General features: G+C 49.6%; 7 protein-coding genes across 7 annotated transcripts; 4 read left to right on the forward strand and 3 right to left on the reverse strand.

Moving 5' to 3' along the window:
• Positions 1-530: 530 nt before the first annotated feature.
• On the reverse strand, positions 531-1,998 carry ASPWEDRAFT_24997 (NAD(P)/FAD-dependent oxidoreductase; the record flags this gene model as incomplete). Its single annotated transcript, XM_040832683.1, has 3 exons — positions 531-822; positions 882-1,857; positions 1,950-1,998. The coding sequence occupies 3 exons, from the start codon at positions 1,996-1,998 to the stop codon at positions 531-533; spliced, it is 1,317 nt and encodes a 438-aa protein (XP_040692817.1).
• A 175-nt stretch (positions 1,999-2,173) lies between these two features.
• Positions 2,174-3,577, forward strand: ASPWEDRAFT_36871 (class I SAM-dependent methyltransferase). Its single transcript, XM_040834562.1, has 2 exons — positions 2,174-2,561; positions 2,616-3,577. The coding sequence occupies exons 1-2, from the start codon at positions 2,461-2,463 to the stop codon at positions 3,499-3,501; spliced, it is 987 nt and encodes a 328-aa protein (XP_040692818.1). The 5' UTR covers positions 2,174-2,460; the 3' UTR covers positions 3,502-3,577.
• A 2,364-nt stretch (positions 3,578-5,941) lies between these two features.
• ASPWEDRAFT_49197 (uncharacterized protein) lies at positions 5,942-7,514 on the forward strand (the record flags this gene model as incomplete). The annotated part of the gene is made up of 2 exons (XM_040837233.1): positions 5,942-6,366; positions 6,422-7,514. 2 exons carry the CDS (start codon positions 5,942-5,944, stop codon positions 7,512-7,514), a joined length of 1,518 nt encoding a protein of 505 aa, XP_040692819.1.
• Positions 7,515-8,856: 1,342 nt separating this feature from the next.
• ASPWEDRAFT_169004 (uncharacterized protein) lies at positions 8,857-11,653 on the forward strand (the record flags this gene model as incomplete). Its single annotated transcript, XM_040830380.1, has 4 exons — positions 8,857-9,248; positions 9,322-9,433; positions 9,490-10,205; positions 10,258-11,653. The coding sequence occupies 4 exons, from the start codon at positions 8,857-8,859 to the stop codon at positions 11,651-11,653; spliced, it is 2,616 nt and encodes an 871-aa protein (XP_040692820.1).
• A 114-nt stretch (positions 11,654-11,767) lies between these two features.
• ASPWEDRAFT_357263 (uncharacterized protein) lies at positions 11,768-12,209 on the forward strand. Its single transcript, XM_040834285.1, has one exon. The coding sequence runs from the start codon at positions 11,882-11,884 to the stop codon at positions 12,116-12,118; it is 237 nt and encodes a 78-aa protein (XP_040692821.1). The 5' UTR covers positions 11,768-11,881; the 3' UTR covers positions 12,119-12,209.
• Positions 12,210-12,300: 91 nt separating this feature from the next.
• On the reverse strand, positions 12,301-15,369 carry ASPWEDRAFT_103693 (uncharacterized protein; the record flags this gene model as incomplete). Its single annotated transcript, XM_040827586.1, has 2 exons — positions 12,301-12,446; positions 12,501-15,369. The coding sequence occupies 2 exons, from the start codon at positions 15,367-15,369 to the stop codon at positions 12,301-12,303; spliced, it is 3,015 nt and encodes a 1,004-aa protein (XP_040692822.1).
• Positions 15,370-16,057: 688 nt separating this feature from the next.
• Positions 16,058-18,352, reverse strand: ASPWEDRAFT_169006 (kinetochore-associated Ndc80 complex subunit NDC80; the record flags this gene model as incomplete). The annotated part of the gene is made up of 2 exons (XM_040830381.1): positions 16,058-18,226; positions 18,308-18,352. 2 exons carry the CDS (start codon positions 18,350-18,352, stop codon positions 16,058-16,060), a joined length of 2,214 nt encoding a protein of 737 aa, XP_040692823.1.
• Between the last annotated feature and the right edge of the window lie 68 nt (positions 18,353-18,420).

Consider the following 18,420-nt stretch of genomic DNA (forward strand, 5'->3'; position numbering starts at 1 on the left):
TTTGTTTTTTTCCCCAACCTTTTTACAAATGTTTACAATTAGATAGTCGCACACTCCGCAGATTCAGGGGGGCGGAACTGTGCGCTGGTCGAATGGTTGCCTCCTTTTAATTACTTGCTTCGCCTATTGGCTCTGCTCTTTCATCGCGGCCCCCGTGCTCATGAGAGTGGCTCTTATTATTATTTTGATGTGGGCTCGGGATTCAATGGCTGCAACAAAAAAATATTGCACTTTAGATTATTCGTTTCCTTTGCGAGGGAATTCGTCGGGAGATTGACGATCGGGATGGAGGATGAGCTGCAACATTGCTTTGTATCAGTTCTTCTTTCATATGGTACCCCGATATGCCAGCAGAAAATGAAATGGAATTTAAAAATCTCTTCTCTTGTAGATGTTTCCACTGTAATCTTTAATATTGTAGGTCTTTAAGTTCCATCTCACTTTTTATAAAGTTGTGAATATATATACCTGGATTCGTTGATATCATGACATGTACGACGCATATATACAACCACAAACACACAACACATTTACAAAACACTACCTCTTCGTGCCTTCTTCGACTTGGCCAACTCCTCCATCAACAAAAGACCCTTTGCTCCAGACCGACTTCCATCCTCGGTCCCATCAAACGCAGCGCTATCCTGAGGCGCAGGCCATGCCCAGAGATCACACAGGCCAGACTCGAGAGTACCCTCCAGAGCATCGACGACTTTGTCGCCAATGACGGGGAAGAACTTGTATGCGTGACCGCTGCCGCCGGTAGCGAGGAACAGACCGGGGTGGTTAGGGTGGTAGGTTACGATGAAGTCGCCTTTGGGACTGTTTTGTTTGTCAGTTTCGCATGTACAAACGGGCAGATGGGTAAATGAGAGACTCACGTATCCGTGTACCAGCAGATTCGCGAATCGACAAACGGCCTATCCGCAAAACCGGGCAGTAACTGCTTCAGCGCATCCCTGAACGCCTCCTCTCCCTCGAGGGGAATCGGCACCCCCGTCTCCGGGAGACTAACCTCCATCTTTTCGTCCTTGGAGCCCGGCACCGGCACGGCCTTGGGGTTATGGTAGCCGTAGGCGTGGCGGGCGATTTTGAGCAGGTTATTCCGCGGCGGGATGATGAACATTCCTGTGGCGAAGTTGAGGAGGGTGGGCATGTGAGCGAGCCGTTCTTGTTCCTCGTCTGTGATGGTCATGTAGGCGATTGCTTGACCGGTTGAGATGGCGCGGCCGCGAAGGTCGACGAGCTTTGCCGTCCAGGCGCCGGTGGCTAGCACAACTAGGTCGGCTGTGAGGGTGGTGTTGTCGGACAGGACGACGCCTGTGGCTTTGCCAGTATCGTCGAAGAGGATGCGCTCGAGTTCGCCTGTTTGGAAGAGAACCTTGCCGTCGGCGTCGAGTCGCTGCTTGACGTATCGGACTCCCGCCTCGGCGTCGGACCAGCCAGATCCCCAATTCACGTAGCCGCCTGCTACATTCAGCTGTGATCCGAAGGCTGGGGCAGCCCGCAGCACGTCGGTCTTGCTAGGTAGCCATTCGACCTCGTCGCCGTAGATGGTCTTGACGTTGTTGTAGCTGTTCTCCACGTAGTTCTTGGTCACCTCGTACTCTTTTCCGGCGGGGTATACCAGGGCTAATCCATTCTGGGTGTATCGACCTTCAGCGCCCCATTCAGTGGTGCGCCAGCGCTCGACAGCCTCAGCGGCGAGGTTTGCGTAGGTTGCGTTGGAGTAGTCGGCTCGCACGATGCGCGAGGTGTCGACGGAGGAGCCGTGCGGGTTGGGGATTACGGGGGAGGCTTCGAGGACAGTGACTTGGCTGTTTGGGTGTCGTTGGGAGAGGGAGAGGGCTGTTGATACTGCAGGCTGTTAGCATGGGGTATATAAAAGATTCATTGTAGAATGAACAGACAATGTCAAGAACATTCCGGGGAATAGATAAATAACTCACAGCCAAAAACCCCACCACCCACGATCAAAATCTTCGGAGGCAATGCCATTGTCCGCTATTAGCCTGTATATATATCTTTAAAAATTATACAGAAAATCAATTGAGGCTCTCTCGAGCCAGTTTCTTCTCTCTTTGTGCAGTGTAAGAAGAAAGAGAAATTACCCCATATCTCAATCACCGACAAGTCACACTTTCGGGTCGCAGATCCGATAACGGCCAATTCGCTCGGCTTTTGGCTTTGAGAGCTGGATTTGCCCGAATCTCCAACATCCACGGGTTGGAAACATTCTAGAAGATCCTTCGACAATTCATTGTTTGGGTTGAGGGTGGAAGGTGGAGTTATTGTTTTCAATTGCTTTGTTTTATTGGCTTGCTGGGTTAATTCGCGATTTATGCTGGGACAACCAGCCGAATAAATATTTTGATATCGGATCACTTCTTCGGGATCGTTCCTCTGCCTTTTGACTTGATATCTTTGAATTGATATCGGTCCCAACCATCTCATCTCAATATGAGTGCCTCGAGGACAGGAAGGGCAGCGCTGAAAAAGGCCAAAGTGCCTGTCACCGGCACACAGAGAACGGGCAAAAATCCCGTCGCAGAGAGTTTACAGTGAGTGTCGACGATATATCCCATACGATTGATATGTCTGTCTAACATGACTAGTAAACCTGCTCTCCCAAAACGGGCCAACCCGCATCTAACAAACATCAAACCAACACCAGAGCCCAGTCGAATGTCTCCTAAGATGATGACGTTCCTAGGGGTGGGCGTGCTCGGGATGAGCGCGTACTGCGGCTTTCTCTACGCGGCGTACAGACGAGAAGTATCTGAATCGCAATCCATGGACGTGCCCAAGGATGTATCAAGCCGGTACAACCAAACGGCTCGGACCTTTGACGCAGACGTGGAGCTGTCCGAGAAGACGATGCGCATGGGGACGAAGCGCGCGAATCTCATCGCGTTGGCGCGCGGCGACGTGCTGGAGGTCAGCTGCGGCACAGGACGTAACTTGGAGTACTACGAGCTAGGGGAAAGGAGGGGATACGATGAAGAAGGACGGGCAAGTACGCGGGGCTGCAGGTCAGTGACGTTTGTCGATCTCAGCCCGGAGATGGTCGCGATTACACGCGAGAAGTTTGAGAAACTGCACCCGGGGTATGAGAAGGTGGCTTTCCGGGCTCAGGACGCGGGGCGGGTAGATGGTGCGCCTCCTTCGTCGTCGTCGAGGGGATGTTGCTACGATACAGTTGTGCAGACCATGGGGCTCTGCTCGATGCCAGACCCTGCGGGGACGCTTCGCCATCTGGGCTCGATTACGGAGCCGGAGAAGGGGCGGATTCTACTACTGGAGCATGGGCGTTCGCACTACGGGTGGTTGAATGATATCCTGGACAATCTGGCACCAGCGCATGCGGACCGACATGGGTGTTGGTGGAACCGAGATATAGGAGCGATAGTGAAGGAGAGTGGGTTGGAGATAGTCGAGGAGAAACGATGGCATTTTGGGACGACATGGCGATATGTATTGCGGCCAAGTACTTCGAGGTAGGCCGACTGCTATTGGTGTATTAATACTGTATATCATAATTATGAGAAAGTTACTCGTACAAGTGGATCTGGTGACGTCTTACAATATATGGAGAGTTTGTAGGGACAAAGGGCTTTGAAGGTAAAAGGATATCATGACGTCTTTTGCCCCTATACCAACCCCACATGGATATCGCGACGATCGCAACCACGGGAAGAACAGACCATAGTTCACCCATTCATCATGAGCCATTATTCAGTATCTTCTGTATAGGCTGTACTATGTGAGGAGTAAGGAGATCAAAAGGTTGATAAACGTCAACATGGCGTTATGCATGCGGGGTTCGTGTACAGCGGAGGATACAAAGAGTACAGGTAGGTAATAATCTATCCCCTGCAGAAAAACTGCAGATATACATACATCGAATATAATAGATATATCATATGATAATAGTATCTCAAAGATGAATGAAGACACCATAGAAGATAGAACAAGTGTCAGAGGGCGGATGCATGTTGGATTCCGGCTGGAAGAGGCCTATCAAAATGGACTGCAGGGATGAACCGGAGGCATACATAAATTACCTCTTGCATTTAACCTGTCAATCATAGGTAGTAGGAGACTGTCCTGGCAACAGACAAGGGGCAAACAGGAATGAGGCCTGTTTGTGCTTGATATCCCTTGCTGGCCTATTATTTACTGTAGAAGCATGTAGATGGATTATGGATGGACAAGCATTTACATTCTTTGTTATTGTTACTTTATTCTGTCTACTCATCTATCCACTCTTTACTATCTATCTATCTATCTATCTATCATCTCATAGATCTGAATAGATCTGTAGTCTGTAGTCTACTCTGTAGAATCGACCTGTCACTTCTAGTCACCCAGTGGCAACAAACAATCGACTGCTTTCCTCTTTTCTGCTAGCTCGACTCGTCTTTCCTAATCCCCTCCGGCGTTTCTTCTGCCCCATCCGATTGGATTCCTGGGTCCAGCTGCTAGTAGACCCACCTCCTGATATATCATTGGCCAAAAGACCTCTCAAACGGCGACGCTAGGAACGATTTTCCTTTGGAACCGTCTTACCGGGTGGGCAGCTCTGCGGGCACTGATTGGCTACTAGGTTTAGCGTGCTCCGTTTGTTTTCTAGCCCTGTTTCTGTGGAATTTTCAGCTCGACTTGATGTGGGTGTTTGGGTCTGCCGAGGATAAGTAGCTGACTTTATTATTATTCCTGTTATATATAGAGAGTTGAATAGTAGAATGAGGTGAGATCATATGAATAATAATATAGTACATAGTAGCCTACGAGTACTACCTTAGGTATAAGTACATAGTACTGTATGTATGGAGTCTCCGTTGCTGGCTGCCTACATCTGCAGCCATGCAGAATCCAATGATCGCAAACGCCTCAACCAATCATCTCCCCCCCAGATCCATACCGGTCGTCATAGACACATGGCATCCACCCGTCGTCCCGTATGAAGTACTTTTTTTTGCCTCCCATCTTTTTCGGTGATTACTAGTTTGGTGGTTAGTGGTAATTCGGGCCAGCCTGACCGCCTGTAATCTACATCCGCTAGTACGACATCTCCCGTTCTCCGTTCTCAATAAATCCCTGCAGCTGCAGTTGTCGGCCCCCCTAGTACTGAGATCCCAGGAGTCTCACGGCGGTGTAGAAAAAATTGGGTGTTGTTTACTTGTTGCGACGTGACTACCAGACAGTAGTGGGTTTTTTTTAGTTTCTGTTTGATGCGATGGAGGTGTGGATGAAAAAAATAAAATAAAAACAAACATGAAAAATAGGGAAAAAGGAATAAAAATGGAATAATGGAAATTGTTCGGAAGACATCCATCGTCCGTCGTTACTGTCCGTTCCATACATTCTTGGAAAAGGAAAATTAAAAAAAAAAAAAAAAAAAAAAAAACCAACAAAAATCAAACAGCCCCATTTTGCCTCACAGCCAATAAGCGACCGTCCAAAAAACCCGCCTACCTATTCATTTTTTCTCTTTTTGCCATTTCAAATCGAATCTGCTAAAAAGAAAAAAAAGAAAAAAAAAAAAACCAAAACCCCATTGATTCCTCAGGCTGCCTCTGCTCCAGCCAACCAACGAACATGATCTGATTATTGTTTAATTGAATCTGGTCTGTTTCCTGCCGTCGCCCCGGCTGTATCTTCTTCGTCTGTTCTTCTGTCTTTCTCTCTCTCTCTCTCTCTCTCTTCCTCTCCTCCATCCCATTACTTTCCCCCCTCCCCCTTTACCTTTACTTACTCTTACAGACATCCTCACCTTACTATTATTCCCTCCCCTAATACTCACTCCCCTTCCCTTCCCTTCCCTCTTCTCACCTCCCCCTCCTGTTATTACTATCTACCTCCTGTTTTATTGTTCTGTTATTAGTACTATCTTATTATTGCTATTTATTTCTACTACACTTTCCTTCTATATCACATCATGCCTTATAATACCCGTCGAAAGTCGTTGTCGCTTCCGTCGCTGGGTATTCACCTCCCCAACTCTTCCCGTCGTTCGCCTTCCGCCTCCAAGCCGCTTGCGACGGACGATCAACTGCCTCCGTCTAAAAAAGTAAAGAGGTCGCACGACTCCATCTCATTATCGCCAGAACGCTCTGTCTCCCCCACCTCGTCTTCCAACAACGTCAAGGAGCATTTGGCTGCTGCCGTGCGTCGGCGCGGCGCTTTCGAGCATACGCCGCCACCTTCGCCTACCGATGCTGTCGCGCCCAAGATCGATACTGAGGGTATCAACGATGACATTGTGGTTGGGGTGATTGAGCAGCTGGAGAGCACGGGCAACCGTCCCCATCTGGTCAAGGAGCTGGCTGCCGTTCTCGTCACTCTCAACGAGAACGTCGCAAAGTATGTTTGTCTTTGTTACATCTGATCGATCTATCGCTAACGGTTGTCGCTTTAGTTCTGCCAACCCCGCCGCTCTTCTTTCTTCGCGCCTGAGCGCGTATATGAAGCGTCCTTGGACTGCTCTGGCTCCCTGCCCCATCGCCAAGGAGCTTATCCCCATTCATCCTCGCAAAGTGTACTACTACCTCACAACATTACCTCGCCAACCGCTTCCAGAGAACTCGGATGATGTGATTATCCCGAGTGTCGATGGCAAGCACATTACCCCCAGTGTGTCCAGTGTCGACCAGGACGAGGAGGACGCGTACACGCGCCAACGTTCCCCTAGTCCCGAAGTCGACCTGTCGTCACCGGATTTTGAGGATGAACACATGGGTTTGAACGGTCGCGCTGGCCCTGGTGGCTCCGCAAGGCACGGCCAGGACTTTTCTGATCACCACAACTCGGCGCGCCTGATGCACTCGAATCGTGCCGCCTCTCCGCCGCTCGAGGGTGATGAGAAGGAGTTCACCCAGACCGCCAGTGCCGTTCGCGAGCGGGCCTCGGAGCAAAAGACCACCCAAATGGGAGCCGGTCTGTCCGCCATTTCAGAGGGGCTTAGCGCGATGGAAGATGGCAGCATGGTTGTCTCCAACTCTTCCGAAGACGACAGCCCGCTTTCATCTTCCATTAGCAGTGACCGCATGTCTGATGATGAATATGGCGACTACTTTTCGCATGTTACCTCTCATGAGCAGGAACAGACTGGTGACGAAGCCGCAGTTGCTGCTCTCTTTGGCACCTCGCCTTCTCCGTCTCTTACCTCGGTCGCATCCTCGCTCTCGTCTGGCACGAGTGTCGCCTCGGATGCCGGTATGGACCCCGAGGAGCCCATTGACAGCATCGTGACTGCGCCTCTGATCAGCTTGCCCGAAGACCCCGTGGCTTCCGTCTCTTCTTTAAAACGGTCGATCGACATGTTGAACAGCGGACTGCCAGATGTCGACATGAAGATGTCGGATCTGGTTGACCACGAGGATAAGCTGTCTCTCGGAACAAGACCGACTTTCAAACCCGATGTTGACATGGTCTTCGACCCATGGAGAGAGATGCAGAACCCGGAGACCGTGGAGGTCGATGAACTTGACGAGATGTTTGGAGAAATCTAAACGCAATCTCGTCAGGAAAACCAACTCGATACATTCGCCGTTGATCGATCTGGTGTATCGAGGTTCTGTTCTTGATGATTCCATGTTATAGAAGGGGATACGGCGTCACTTCTGGGGTTTGAGCCATCTGCATTCGTCTTTGAACTCTGTTCATCTCCACTCTCGACTCGACAAGTTTGCTTGCAAACTCGATCTCGATTTACTGATTGTACCATTGATCCTTACGCGCATTTTACCCTTGCGTTTTCTGTTTAATCTTGTACATGTCTATCTAATGCTCGCTTTCCGCGTCTTGCCCCGTCTTGCTTTACCCTTTTTTTTGCCGACGGGGCTTCTTGTATATATACCTTTTTTTCCCGCGCTGTTGTTTGGGTTCTGTATCTATTTTGTGTTTTTTTTTTTTGTTATTTCCTTTGTCGATTTCCTTTGTTATTTCCTTTGTTTTAAAAGGTGTTCCTCAGGCTAGGATTGTGGGAGAAAAGAGACCTAAAGATGGTTGACGTTTTTCCTTGTTATTATTTTGCCACGGTCGAGAAAAAAAAAGATATCAAACGAGAAGAAAGAATATACGATACCGTGATGAGAAAGAAGTCAGGGACAAAAAAGAATGGGAGGAAAAGATTTTGATCTGCTCATGTCTATGGATGTCTGTCATGTATGTTTAGCGCCTGTGGGTCTTGACTCAATCTCAATAATGCTTCAAGATTCAATCTTCAATTTTAACACAGTAGATGTCTTTCATTCGTAGTTGATATTGTAATGGTTGATGATGTTATTCCATCTCAATCGATCTGATCATCATCAGCCACTGACTCAACACTCGTCATCGTGACCCATCAGCAGGAGAACAATGCGATTCAAAGCCTCCAAAGCCAAACATGGCTCTATCCCAAGGCACGCAATAAACCGACCCATTCTTATCGGTGCGGGGCTTATCTAATCAGCCGTTGACGAGCCGGTCAATTCATCTCATCTCGCCTTTTCTTCCTCCATCTCTCTCCATTACCCCTTGAATTTGCCACCGTCAAAACATCAGAAGCACGTTCTCTTTCATCTGGAACTGTTGTGCTGCAGCGTTCCGTTGCTTCTCAATTTCTTCTTTCTGCACCATGATTGTTACACGGGCCTGGATGCATTTCGCTGCGCACCCGATTTCCTAGTGTATCAAAACTAACACTAAACGGTCTGCGATCTTTTTTTTTCTAGACCTGGCCATCGGCACTCGAATACTCGCGCTGTTCCATCTCTATTTTGTCATTCACTACGTTTTTTTTTTTTTTTTTTTTTTTGCGCTTCGTGTACTTTCATTTATATTTGCGTCAGGAATCATTGCCGTCCCGCCATGGAAACCCCCTCCAATCTCCCGCAGCACGACGGCTTCCCGTCGCGGGGTGAAATGCCCATCCAACAAGCCGAGCGCGATCTCAACATTCTCCCCACTTCGAATCTCCCCTCCCTGCCAGGCACATCGACGGAAATGCCAAATGGAATCAGTTCGTCCTCGACGCCTCCGCCGGCCGTGAATAAGAAACAACTCATCACGAATACCAAGGTTGCGATCCCCCGCCAGCGATCGAGCGCCGCCCCGCGGTACAACCGTCGAGTTCCGCGGGCGTGTGAATCGTGTCGCCATCGCAAGACGAAATGTAGTGGCGATACGCCGATTTGCAGACAGTGCAAGGAGTTGAGGGTTTCGTGTCGGTATCCGGTGTCGTGGAGGGAGAGGACGAAGAGGTTTGTTCTTCCGTTTTTCACTCTTGTTGGTTATTGGATATAAGGATCTTTGACTGATATGCATTTGGAATAGTCAATTGCAGAAGCTTACTTTGAAAGCTGACGAATTCGAAAACTTGTTGAAAGAGCTTGGTCATGTGGTTGATGGTCGAATGTCGGATCGGATTAAGAACTTGCTTGATAGGGTTCGGCTGCATTCCTTTGCTTTGTCTTTATTTCTCGTCAATCTAACGTTGAATAGCATTCCGAAGGCGATAGCTCTTCAGCTGACCCTCAGTCAAATTCGGTAACGCCTCAAGATGACTGTATGGACCAGTATGAACCATCATCCCCTTCATCGATTGGCTCGCTAGACGCTATTGACCGGGTCGAAGAAGACCTCAATCGAACAGAGAGTACCAGGGCTACGGGATATATGGGAAAGAATTCAGAGGTCACATGGATGCAGAGATTGCGAAAAGAGGCCGAGCAGCGTGCCCGGAAACAGCCAGGGACGTTTGAAGCCGAGCCTGAAGGCGACTTCGCTCTTCATTCAGTGAACTACCATCTGGATGACATGGATATCTCTGTGCCCGGGCCTGTGAACGTGTACTGGATGCCGCCCCGCGAGCTGGCAGATAAGCTCTTCGATGACTATCTCACGACGGTTCATCCGTTCTTCCCCATCATCGGTCGAAGTCTTTTCTGTGCGCAGTACAAAACTTTCTTCGAAAGCTCCGCTCGGCCTGGTGATAAGTGGCTGGCTATTTTGAATATGATTTTCGCCATTTCTTCAAAACATGCCCACTTGACACAGGCGCCGTGGCGTGGCGATGAACAGGATCACCTGGTGTACTTGACCCGGGCCCGCATTCTCAGTATGAACGGAGACGTGCTATTCAGCCATCCTGATCTCCAGCAGGTACAGGTCGAAGGTTTGATTTCATTCTACCTGCTTGCGTCCGATCAAATCAATAGGTAAGGATGTCCGAGTTTGGATCTGCGTTGAAAGAGTCTAATGATGTTTTAGAGCGTGGAGGATTGCAGCCCTAGCCGTGCGCTCTGCAATTACTCTCGGTATTAACATGAAGAATACCGGAGTATCAATTTCCGGTGTATCAAAAGAGGCACGCTATCTCGTCTGGTGGTGCTTGTATACCTTTGAGCATATGCTTGGAATAATGACCGGAAGATCAACCTGCATTCTGGATGGTGTTTGCACCACTCCTTTGCCCCTTCCCTTTGAAGAAGACCAAATGCAAGGACCAATGGCAGTTGAACTCCTTGCTGACATGGAACTTCGCGAGAAATATGTCGGAACTGTGCTGGCAAGTTCCTGTGTCCGCCAAACGTCCTTGAACCCGCTAGATGGTAGAACCGCCAAGTCAACTGACAATCCACGGGACGTCTCGTGGCTGAAGAGCTTGCCGCCATCCATGGCATTGTGTTACACTTATTATGCTGATCTCACAGTCGTCAGCCAGGAAATCGTGAATCGGGTGTATTCACCGGACTGCGCCATGACGCCATGGGCACACATTGAGAATCGCATCGGAGAGTTGAGGGCTAGAATTGACCTCTGGTACTCGAGTCTTCCGGAGTCGTTTGATTTCGTACGCAAGAGGGATGCAGATCCAGACATTCTTCGTGGCAAGGTCTTCCTGGCATTGCATTACTATAGTGCGCGGATTACACTCGGACGTCCGTGCCTTTGTCGCCGCGATGCTGGCCAGGCAGGACCTAACGAGAAGTCAACTTTCAGCCATGAAATGGCGGTGATTTCTTTGGAATCTGCCATGAAAATGTTGGACCTGGTTCCGGATGAGCCAAACGCTATCCAGCTTTACCAGATATGCCCTTGGTGGTGCGTGTTGCACTACCTCATGCAGGCTGCAACTGTTCTTCTCCTCGAGTTGTCATTTGGCAGCATCCATATGCCGGAGCATGAGAACGAAATTCTTCTTGTAGCCAAGAAGGCGATCCGCTGGCTGTATTCCATGTCCATGTCGAGTGTTGCGTCCCGTCGGGCCTGGCAACTGTGTGATAGCAATCTCAGACGGATCGCTATTGGAATGAACTACGACATAAGCGACATGCCTATGTTTGTCTATGAGTCAAAACCCAATCGACCCATCGACACTAACGTTTTGGACTCCAGGCAGTCGAACTTTAACTCGACGGGCATCCCTCTATCCCAGAATGCAGCCTGCGAAACCCAGCCGCACGATGCGTGTCAACTCAACCCGACTCTCCCGGAATACCCAGGGCTGTCAGCAGGTGACTTTGTGCCTATATCTCATGCTGAGATACCTGCTGGAGGTGACGTCTACTTCCCTTACGACCCTATCAGTGGGGAATTCATCCGGTCCTTTTTCCCTACTTCTACAGAGGAAGAACCATGGGACCAACAGCCATGGAGAAACTGATCTATTGACCTATTTACTCTGTTCTTTTCTTCTTTTCTTTAAATCATTATCAGGATACTAACAAGCTTATCTTCTTTTCTGCTGACACATTCTTTTTCAATCCCCCTTTTTCTTTGTCTTTTGCGTATACCTATGAGCATTTCAGTCATCACTTAAGTTTCAACAGGTATATTGTTTTCTCCCAAATTATTCTTTGTTTAAATCAGTGGTGCATACATATGGGATGGAATGGAATGGGATGGGAAGGCCATGTCTTTTTTTCAAGTTCAGGGTTCAATCAGGATCAGGTTCGGTAGATGGATTATGGGTGGTTGGATGGAGTTTTGGTGTCTTCTGTCTTGCTTTTTTTCATTTCAACCACATCACAGATTGGATTTGGTGTATGGATGGGTCATGATATCTAGGCCTGAATGGGTTGGACTATCATGGCTTTTGGTCCTTGTTATTTACACGGACTACTTATAGACGACAATTTACATGTCATTGAATATACTGTTAATAGTTCCAAGAGAAAGAAGTATACAATGAAATCCTAATGGGTCTAAATATGGGGTATATATTCTGTTAACGTGATATGACAAGTAGATATATAGTACAGATAGCGACTCAATAGTAGCGTAGTAGTTAGTGTCTTATACAAAGAACAATCAAGCGACAATACCCTTCTTCCATAACCTCCGGTTCAACAACCCCTCCGTCTTCATCCGACTCAAATGCCCCTGCGTTTCACGCTCAATCTCCTCGTCTGGAAGACGAAGGGTCTTGAACTGCTGGACGCAGAAAGTCAACACTTCTTCTGGTGTCTGGCCGGATTCGGTGCCCGGTGAAGACAGTGTCTGGGTCTCACTGGATTTCGGATCGGTGAGTTTCCGGGCCTGGTCTTGATTATATTCCTTCACGGCTGTTTGGGCGATGATGCGGACGGTGTTGAGGTTGGGGATGGTGGCTCGCTTGCGGAGTTGTTTGAACCATGCTGCGTCGAAGTGTGGGTCGCCGCGTTTAGGGTCTCGTTCTTTGAATAGGTATAATCGGGACACGCCGCCTTCGTGGAGGCGACGGCCTGCGGGAGACATAGGATCGAGACACCAGCGTTGCCACATCTTTTTGCCAGCGGCGCTGCCGTGGACGTCGACGACGGCGGAAAGGAGGTTGTGGAAGGAGATGGTGGGGATGTAGGGGACTGCATTGTGGGAGGTGGTGGGTTTGTAGGTGAGGTTGACTTGCTGGGCGAGATCGCGGAGAGGGCCGGGAATGGACATGAAGATGCGGTGGAGGCCGAGGAGCGCGTGTTGTTGGAACTTGTTTCCAGACATGCGGGAGGACAGCTCGCTGAATTCGCCGTTGAAGATTCGGAGAAGGATGTCCTTTGCTTGGGCTAAGGATTTTTCCCTCCTCTCTACATTGGCTGGATCGGATTCACGCTGAAGGGCCCGGTCCATTCTGAGAATGGCACCTGCCAGGGTGGTGACATTACTGTGACTCCATGACTTCAACCGGTAGTCGCGGAGGTAATTGAGCATCATGACCACTCGATCCCAATCGCCCATGACGATTCGGAAGTTCAGCAACGCCCGCAAAGTGTTCGAGGACAGGGGCTGGGAAAGAGACGCGATTACTCGGTTGCAGAGGGGGGTGTTTTTCGTGGCAACTGCAAATCGGAGAATGGATGGTGCTAGAGCTTGGTTCCCATAGGAATCGGGATGAATGGGGGGACCGTCCACGTCATTAGAGAAAAGCAACCATTCACCAAATGGAAACGCTCGTGATGCAGTGGCTAGGTCAAGCAATTCTGCAAAGGTGACACTGGACAGTTGTGGCAGTGAAGACTCAAAGAACCTGCTGGAAACAGATTCACGGAAGTCAAAAGATGGTTGATCATCTTTATGAGAACTGTTCAAATGCTGGAAGAACTGATTGATCCGCTGCAACTTGCTCGAATCAACCACCTCTTGTAGCCAGGCAAGTGTGTCGAAGGCAGCCCCGGATTGCCGCTGAGAGGAATAGAAGCGGATGTTGTATTCGATCAGGCCAGCCAAGGCGGATGTCTCATGGTAAAGTTGTATAGGCGTTGTCTGTTCCAGATCCTCTTGAACGATAGGCAAGTCTGCATCCCAAGGCGGTACGACATGGGGGTGGAAACGAAGTAGTCGTTCGAATGCTTGCGGGTCCACCTCAGGGTCTAAGCCTCCTGATTGAATGACACGGGCGGTAAATGAATTAGATGCTTTGGTTGTTGGTTGAAACTTTTCATTATTCACGCTGGTAGGTGCCATGAGAGAGTCAAGACGAGAAACATGTTGCAGAAGAGCAGTTGGAGAAAGCCCGCGAAAGCCTAGTCCCAGATAAACCAAGTTTACAAGGCTATCCCGTAGCGAAGCAGCGACTTCGACACTGATCATTCGCTTCCCCAGTCCGTGGAAAGGAGAAGGAGAATTGCGCTTTTTTGGTGATGTGTCGGTCGTGGCATGATCAGGGCGACGCCAGACTTCCTCCAAGTCTATGTTTGTTTTCCGTACAAGCTCAGGGTGTTTAAGCAGAGGCCTCCAGCTTTGAAAATTCCATGTCAAGTCACCTGTCCGCTCCTTCATTCGCTCTAATAGCCATAGCCCTTCTCTGACATGTCCATGCTCAATACAGCACCAGAGGATAAGTTCCAGCCAGATTTCTGGGCCCAGTTCTCGCACACCCATTTTCAAGGGGACATATGGAGATTCCTCACCCGCAGCAGCAGCTTTGGCAGCAACTTCGGCCTCATGTACCAGCCAAGCCGCGTCGGACAGGACGCTCATTATGTGGATTGACAGTAAATGCATACCCGGAGGACGAAATGGTGCCTCGACGCTATCTGGAGGAGCGTATTGGTAAACTTTGTCTGAGATGGCTCCCGAATGATGCAAACGAGCTAGAAGCTGAAAGACATAAGACATGGCCAGCTTCGACTCATTTGGTGACAACTCTGATGCTTCCAAAACAATGGACCCAAGACTCTGCCATACTTCTGCCATGAAGCGCAACGCAAGGTCTCCAGCAAAAGGCCGCTCTGTCAATTCATCAAAACATAGGCTCTGCGAATTCCGTGTGACTTCGACAGCCCCAGGCTCAGTAGGAGCACGGGTGAGCGCATCAAGAGAAATACCCGACTTCAGGCCCCAATCAAGGCTTGAAGGAGGGCGAACAGATACGGACTCTTTGTGGAGAGCCTCTGCGGCATCCAGTAACTGGCTGAAGAGTGCATGTACAGCAGGCCATCTATTCAACCGGAAACCGAGATGGGCGAGAAGATCCAGATTTGCACTATTTCTCGCTTGATATAAAAGTGTAGCCAGTTCATACCCCTGTGCGTGTTTCTCCCCGAGTGTGTCCGACTCAGGTTCTACGGCGACGGCGTCTTCGGGGTTATTCCGCAACGACGGAGGGAGATGTTTCTCCAGAAGCGGAATCCATGCATTGGGGTCTTTCTGCCGTGATCCCACGACCGGACAATTCGACAATTCACCTCGAAAGTATCGGCGCAGCGACAAGCGGTCGGCGAGGGCCGGGGACCCGGCGGAGAACTGGCGACTCCATTGTCGCCGGCCCGGGGAGGTTCTCCAGCTCGGGATTCCTCGACAGAGCGAAGGTCTCAGTAAACGACGAGCGGAGATAGCTGGGTGATGTAACGGGGAAGAATGGTGGCCCAGATACGGCAGACGACCTGGACACAGGCACTTTTTCATGACACGGCGGAGGATCTAGCAGACAAGACCTGCGGAAGAGGAATCCAAATCTCGATGGGGTCGGAGGGACGTGTGTGGCGCATATCTCATCATTCACAGGTACACATTTCACGGAATTCGTAGAAGAAATGTGGAAGTCCCCTGTCCAAAGACACAAAGAGTTTGTGGTGATGATCGACTGGAGAATTGGAGAAAAGAGGAAGAAAATAAAATCATCGCCGGAGGACGAGAAGGAGCAGCTCCACTTAGTCAGCACCGCCAGCCGGCCAATCAGAGTGCGCGCATATCTACAACATCCACAGCTCCAACTGCATCCATCTTTGAGGATTATCAGCAAAAGAGCCTGACGGTAGAGCAATACAGCTCGTTGGGATTGTGCTGTCCAGGGAGAAATTCAGTGGAGCAGAAACAACCAAAAGTATATACTCGAATTGACTATCAACAATTTCAAAAGGTATAGGGATCATAATCAAATCAGCAAGAGCCCAGCTGCCAGAGCGCCATTGCCATCACCAAACACAAGTTTCCCAATAAAAACAGAGAAAAAAAACACGATCCCACCAATCACTCCAGTAGCATCAAGGAAATACATATACCAATGTGTGGGCTCATACAGCCGAAAACAATGAACTCAACTTAGCGCAATCATCAGTCATGACACGAAACACCATCACAAAGTGCGAACTTTCTAGTTCTCTTCGTATTCATAGTCTTCGGCAAGCTGCATTTCTCCCCCAAGCTCTTGCTCTACCTCGTCAACGACGAAACTCTCGTAGTCTTCCAGGCCCTTTTGAACGTGGACCTTGAATCGGATCACGTCATTCAGCATGCTCTCCACATTTGTGTGCAGCTCTTCCCGCAGTGCGTTGGCCCGAAGAGTTAGTTGTTCGTATTCGATGTTGGTGTTCATCTCTCGCTGCTCCATCAGCTGAACGCTTTCGCTTAATGTCGCGCGCATCTTGGCCAACTCTTTCTCCATCTTCTCGATCTGCGCATCTGACGCGAGCTTCTGCGTGGTTGTGATCTCTTTCGTTCGTTCAAATTCCTCCTCTGCCGCCCGTCGTCTGTGTTCCAATGCCTCAACTTCGCTGCGCTTCTCGTCCATAGCTTCCTTGATATTGTCTAGGAGGTTACGACGTTCCAGGTCATCGTCGATAGCCTGTTTCCGGCGTTCGTTGACTTCCTTCCGTAGTGACTGAAGGCTGCTGCGAACAACTCCTCTGAGATCCAGATTCAGCAAATGAGCAGGGTGATACCCAGTGAACGGTTCTGCCAGAAGTCGATCTCCCTCGGGAGAAATCCTGTTGGGCATTCCACCGATCTGTGATGCGGAAAAGTTGTTCTCGTTGACGTTGAGCCCAAGTTCAAATTCCTGACCTTTCGCGTTGACGGCCGAGGAAGGAATCAGACTGTTTTGATAGCCAAGAGTATTGTAGGCTTTTACAATCTGTTCCAGATCTTCCAATTTCTGACTGGCTTCAGCCTCCTTTTCCATGACCCGCGAGTGCGCTTCCTCCAGTCGGCCCATGGTGTCTTCGAGACTCTTCTGAAGCCGCTCTCGTTCCGTATTCATACGATCAATGTCCTGAATGGTGATGCCCTGTCTGTCAACACTGGCCTGCAGACTAGTTCGCTCTTCCTCCGCCGCTTGAAGATCTGCCTCGGTCTTGCTAATCTCATCGTCCAAGAACTTGTTTCGATGTTCGTACTTTTCGATCTTGCCTTGGACATTCTGGTTGTAATCCTCAAATTTCCTCTTGTCATCCTCGAGAATGCGGAAATGCTTGTCCAGCTTGGCCATGTCGGGAGCATTCTTCTCCATCTCTTCAATTTGATCGCGTAGTGCCCTATTTTCGGCTTCCAAAGATTCCATCTCTTGAACATACTTCTCGTTTCCTCTTTCAAATTCCTGGGCCATCGCTTCGACATGGGGAACAAGCCTTTGCCCAGCTGTATCGTCATCTTCATCCTCACCGCCTTGTAACCAGTCGTGGTACGCTCCAGTCAGGAAGCGGAAGATGATACGGTCCCCTGAGACGTCCACGCCCATCTCCGCACAAGCCTCATCATACTCTCCCAAGAGAAAACGATCCATCATTTGCGCTAGTTGCATTAGCCAATGCAGCATACCAAGGAATGTAGACCAGTTTTGCCCGCCGACTGCTGCAATCTGGGATTTTGTGATACCCTTTTCGTAGGGATAACGCAGCTGTTTCAAGATTGGAGGTACTTCAGCATCCATTGCCTTTTGAAACTTGTAGCCCGGATCGATTCGATGGTATAGCCACTGGAAGATGAAGTTGAAATCTTTTTGTGTCGGCGACCGGAGTGTATTCTGGCTCAAGGAGTGCTTCATCTCCAGTTCAAAATTGTTATGGGTTAGATACTCCAACAACTCCTGTCCAATTCTAGCCTGGAAAGATCGGTCTCGCAAAGGTCGTGGATCCCTAGGAACACCAGCTGCTGTAGGAACTTGGGTGAAGAAAGATTGGTGGCCACCCATATGGGCCCCCACGCCCATGGATGGTCGCGAAAACACGCTGCTTCTCCTCTGCAAGTTCTGAGACGCGGAGTTGGATGACATTGATCCTGGTGCATAGCTTTGACGCCCGGCCCCGACACCGGAGTGGAAGATATTACTTGAAACAGATCGACGGACAGATGAAAGGCCAGCATCAGCGCCAAACCCGCCAGATGAGGACCGCTTGAAATTGGGTTGCTGAGGACGACTCGCAGAGTTCATCAGCGACATCGATCGGGTGTGCTGGGAGGTAAATGGCGGGTTCTGGAATCCGATAGAGCTGGTGCGCTTTAAAGCCGATGAAGGTTGAGGCAGGGCGCTCCCCATAGCCATTGACTATATTAGCAACAAATAATGTCAGCATCTCTTCTGACAAGCTTCGCGGATATACGGGCCATAAGCAAGGGTTTTCCATACGTCTCTGGGGCGCTTGATGCTGAACAACCCTGTATCATGCGACATGGTTCAGAGGGGCCGCGACAGCGGCTGTTGTCGTGATGACTGAAGCAAAAGATGTATGATTCGAGTCG

Source organism: Aspergillus wentii (assembly GCF_001890725.1).
Source record: "Aspergillus wentii DTO 134E9 unplaced genomic scaffold ASPWEscaffold_2, whole genome shotgun sequence".
NCBI classification, from domain to species: Eukaryota; Fungi; Ascomycota; class Eurotiomycetes; order Eurotiales; family Aspergillaceae; genus Aspergillus; species Aspergillus wentii.

Excerpts from the sequence above, each read along its gene's own strand:
- ASPWEDRAFT_36871 (XM_040834562.1), top strand. The coding sequence starts at position 2,461 with ATGAGTGCCTCGAGGACAGGAAGGGCAGCGCTGAAAAAGGCCAAAGTG. Across the intron at positions 2,562-2,615 it reads CCCGTCGCAGAGAGTTTACA|TAAACCTGCTCTCCCAAAAC; the intron begins GTGAGTGTCGAC and ends TAACATGACTAG.
- ASPWEDRAFT_357263 (XM_040834285.1), top strand. The coding sequence starts at position 11,882 with ATGGAATGGGATGGGAAGGCCATGTCTTTTTTTCAAGTTCAGGGTTCA.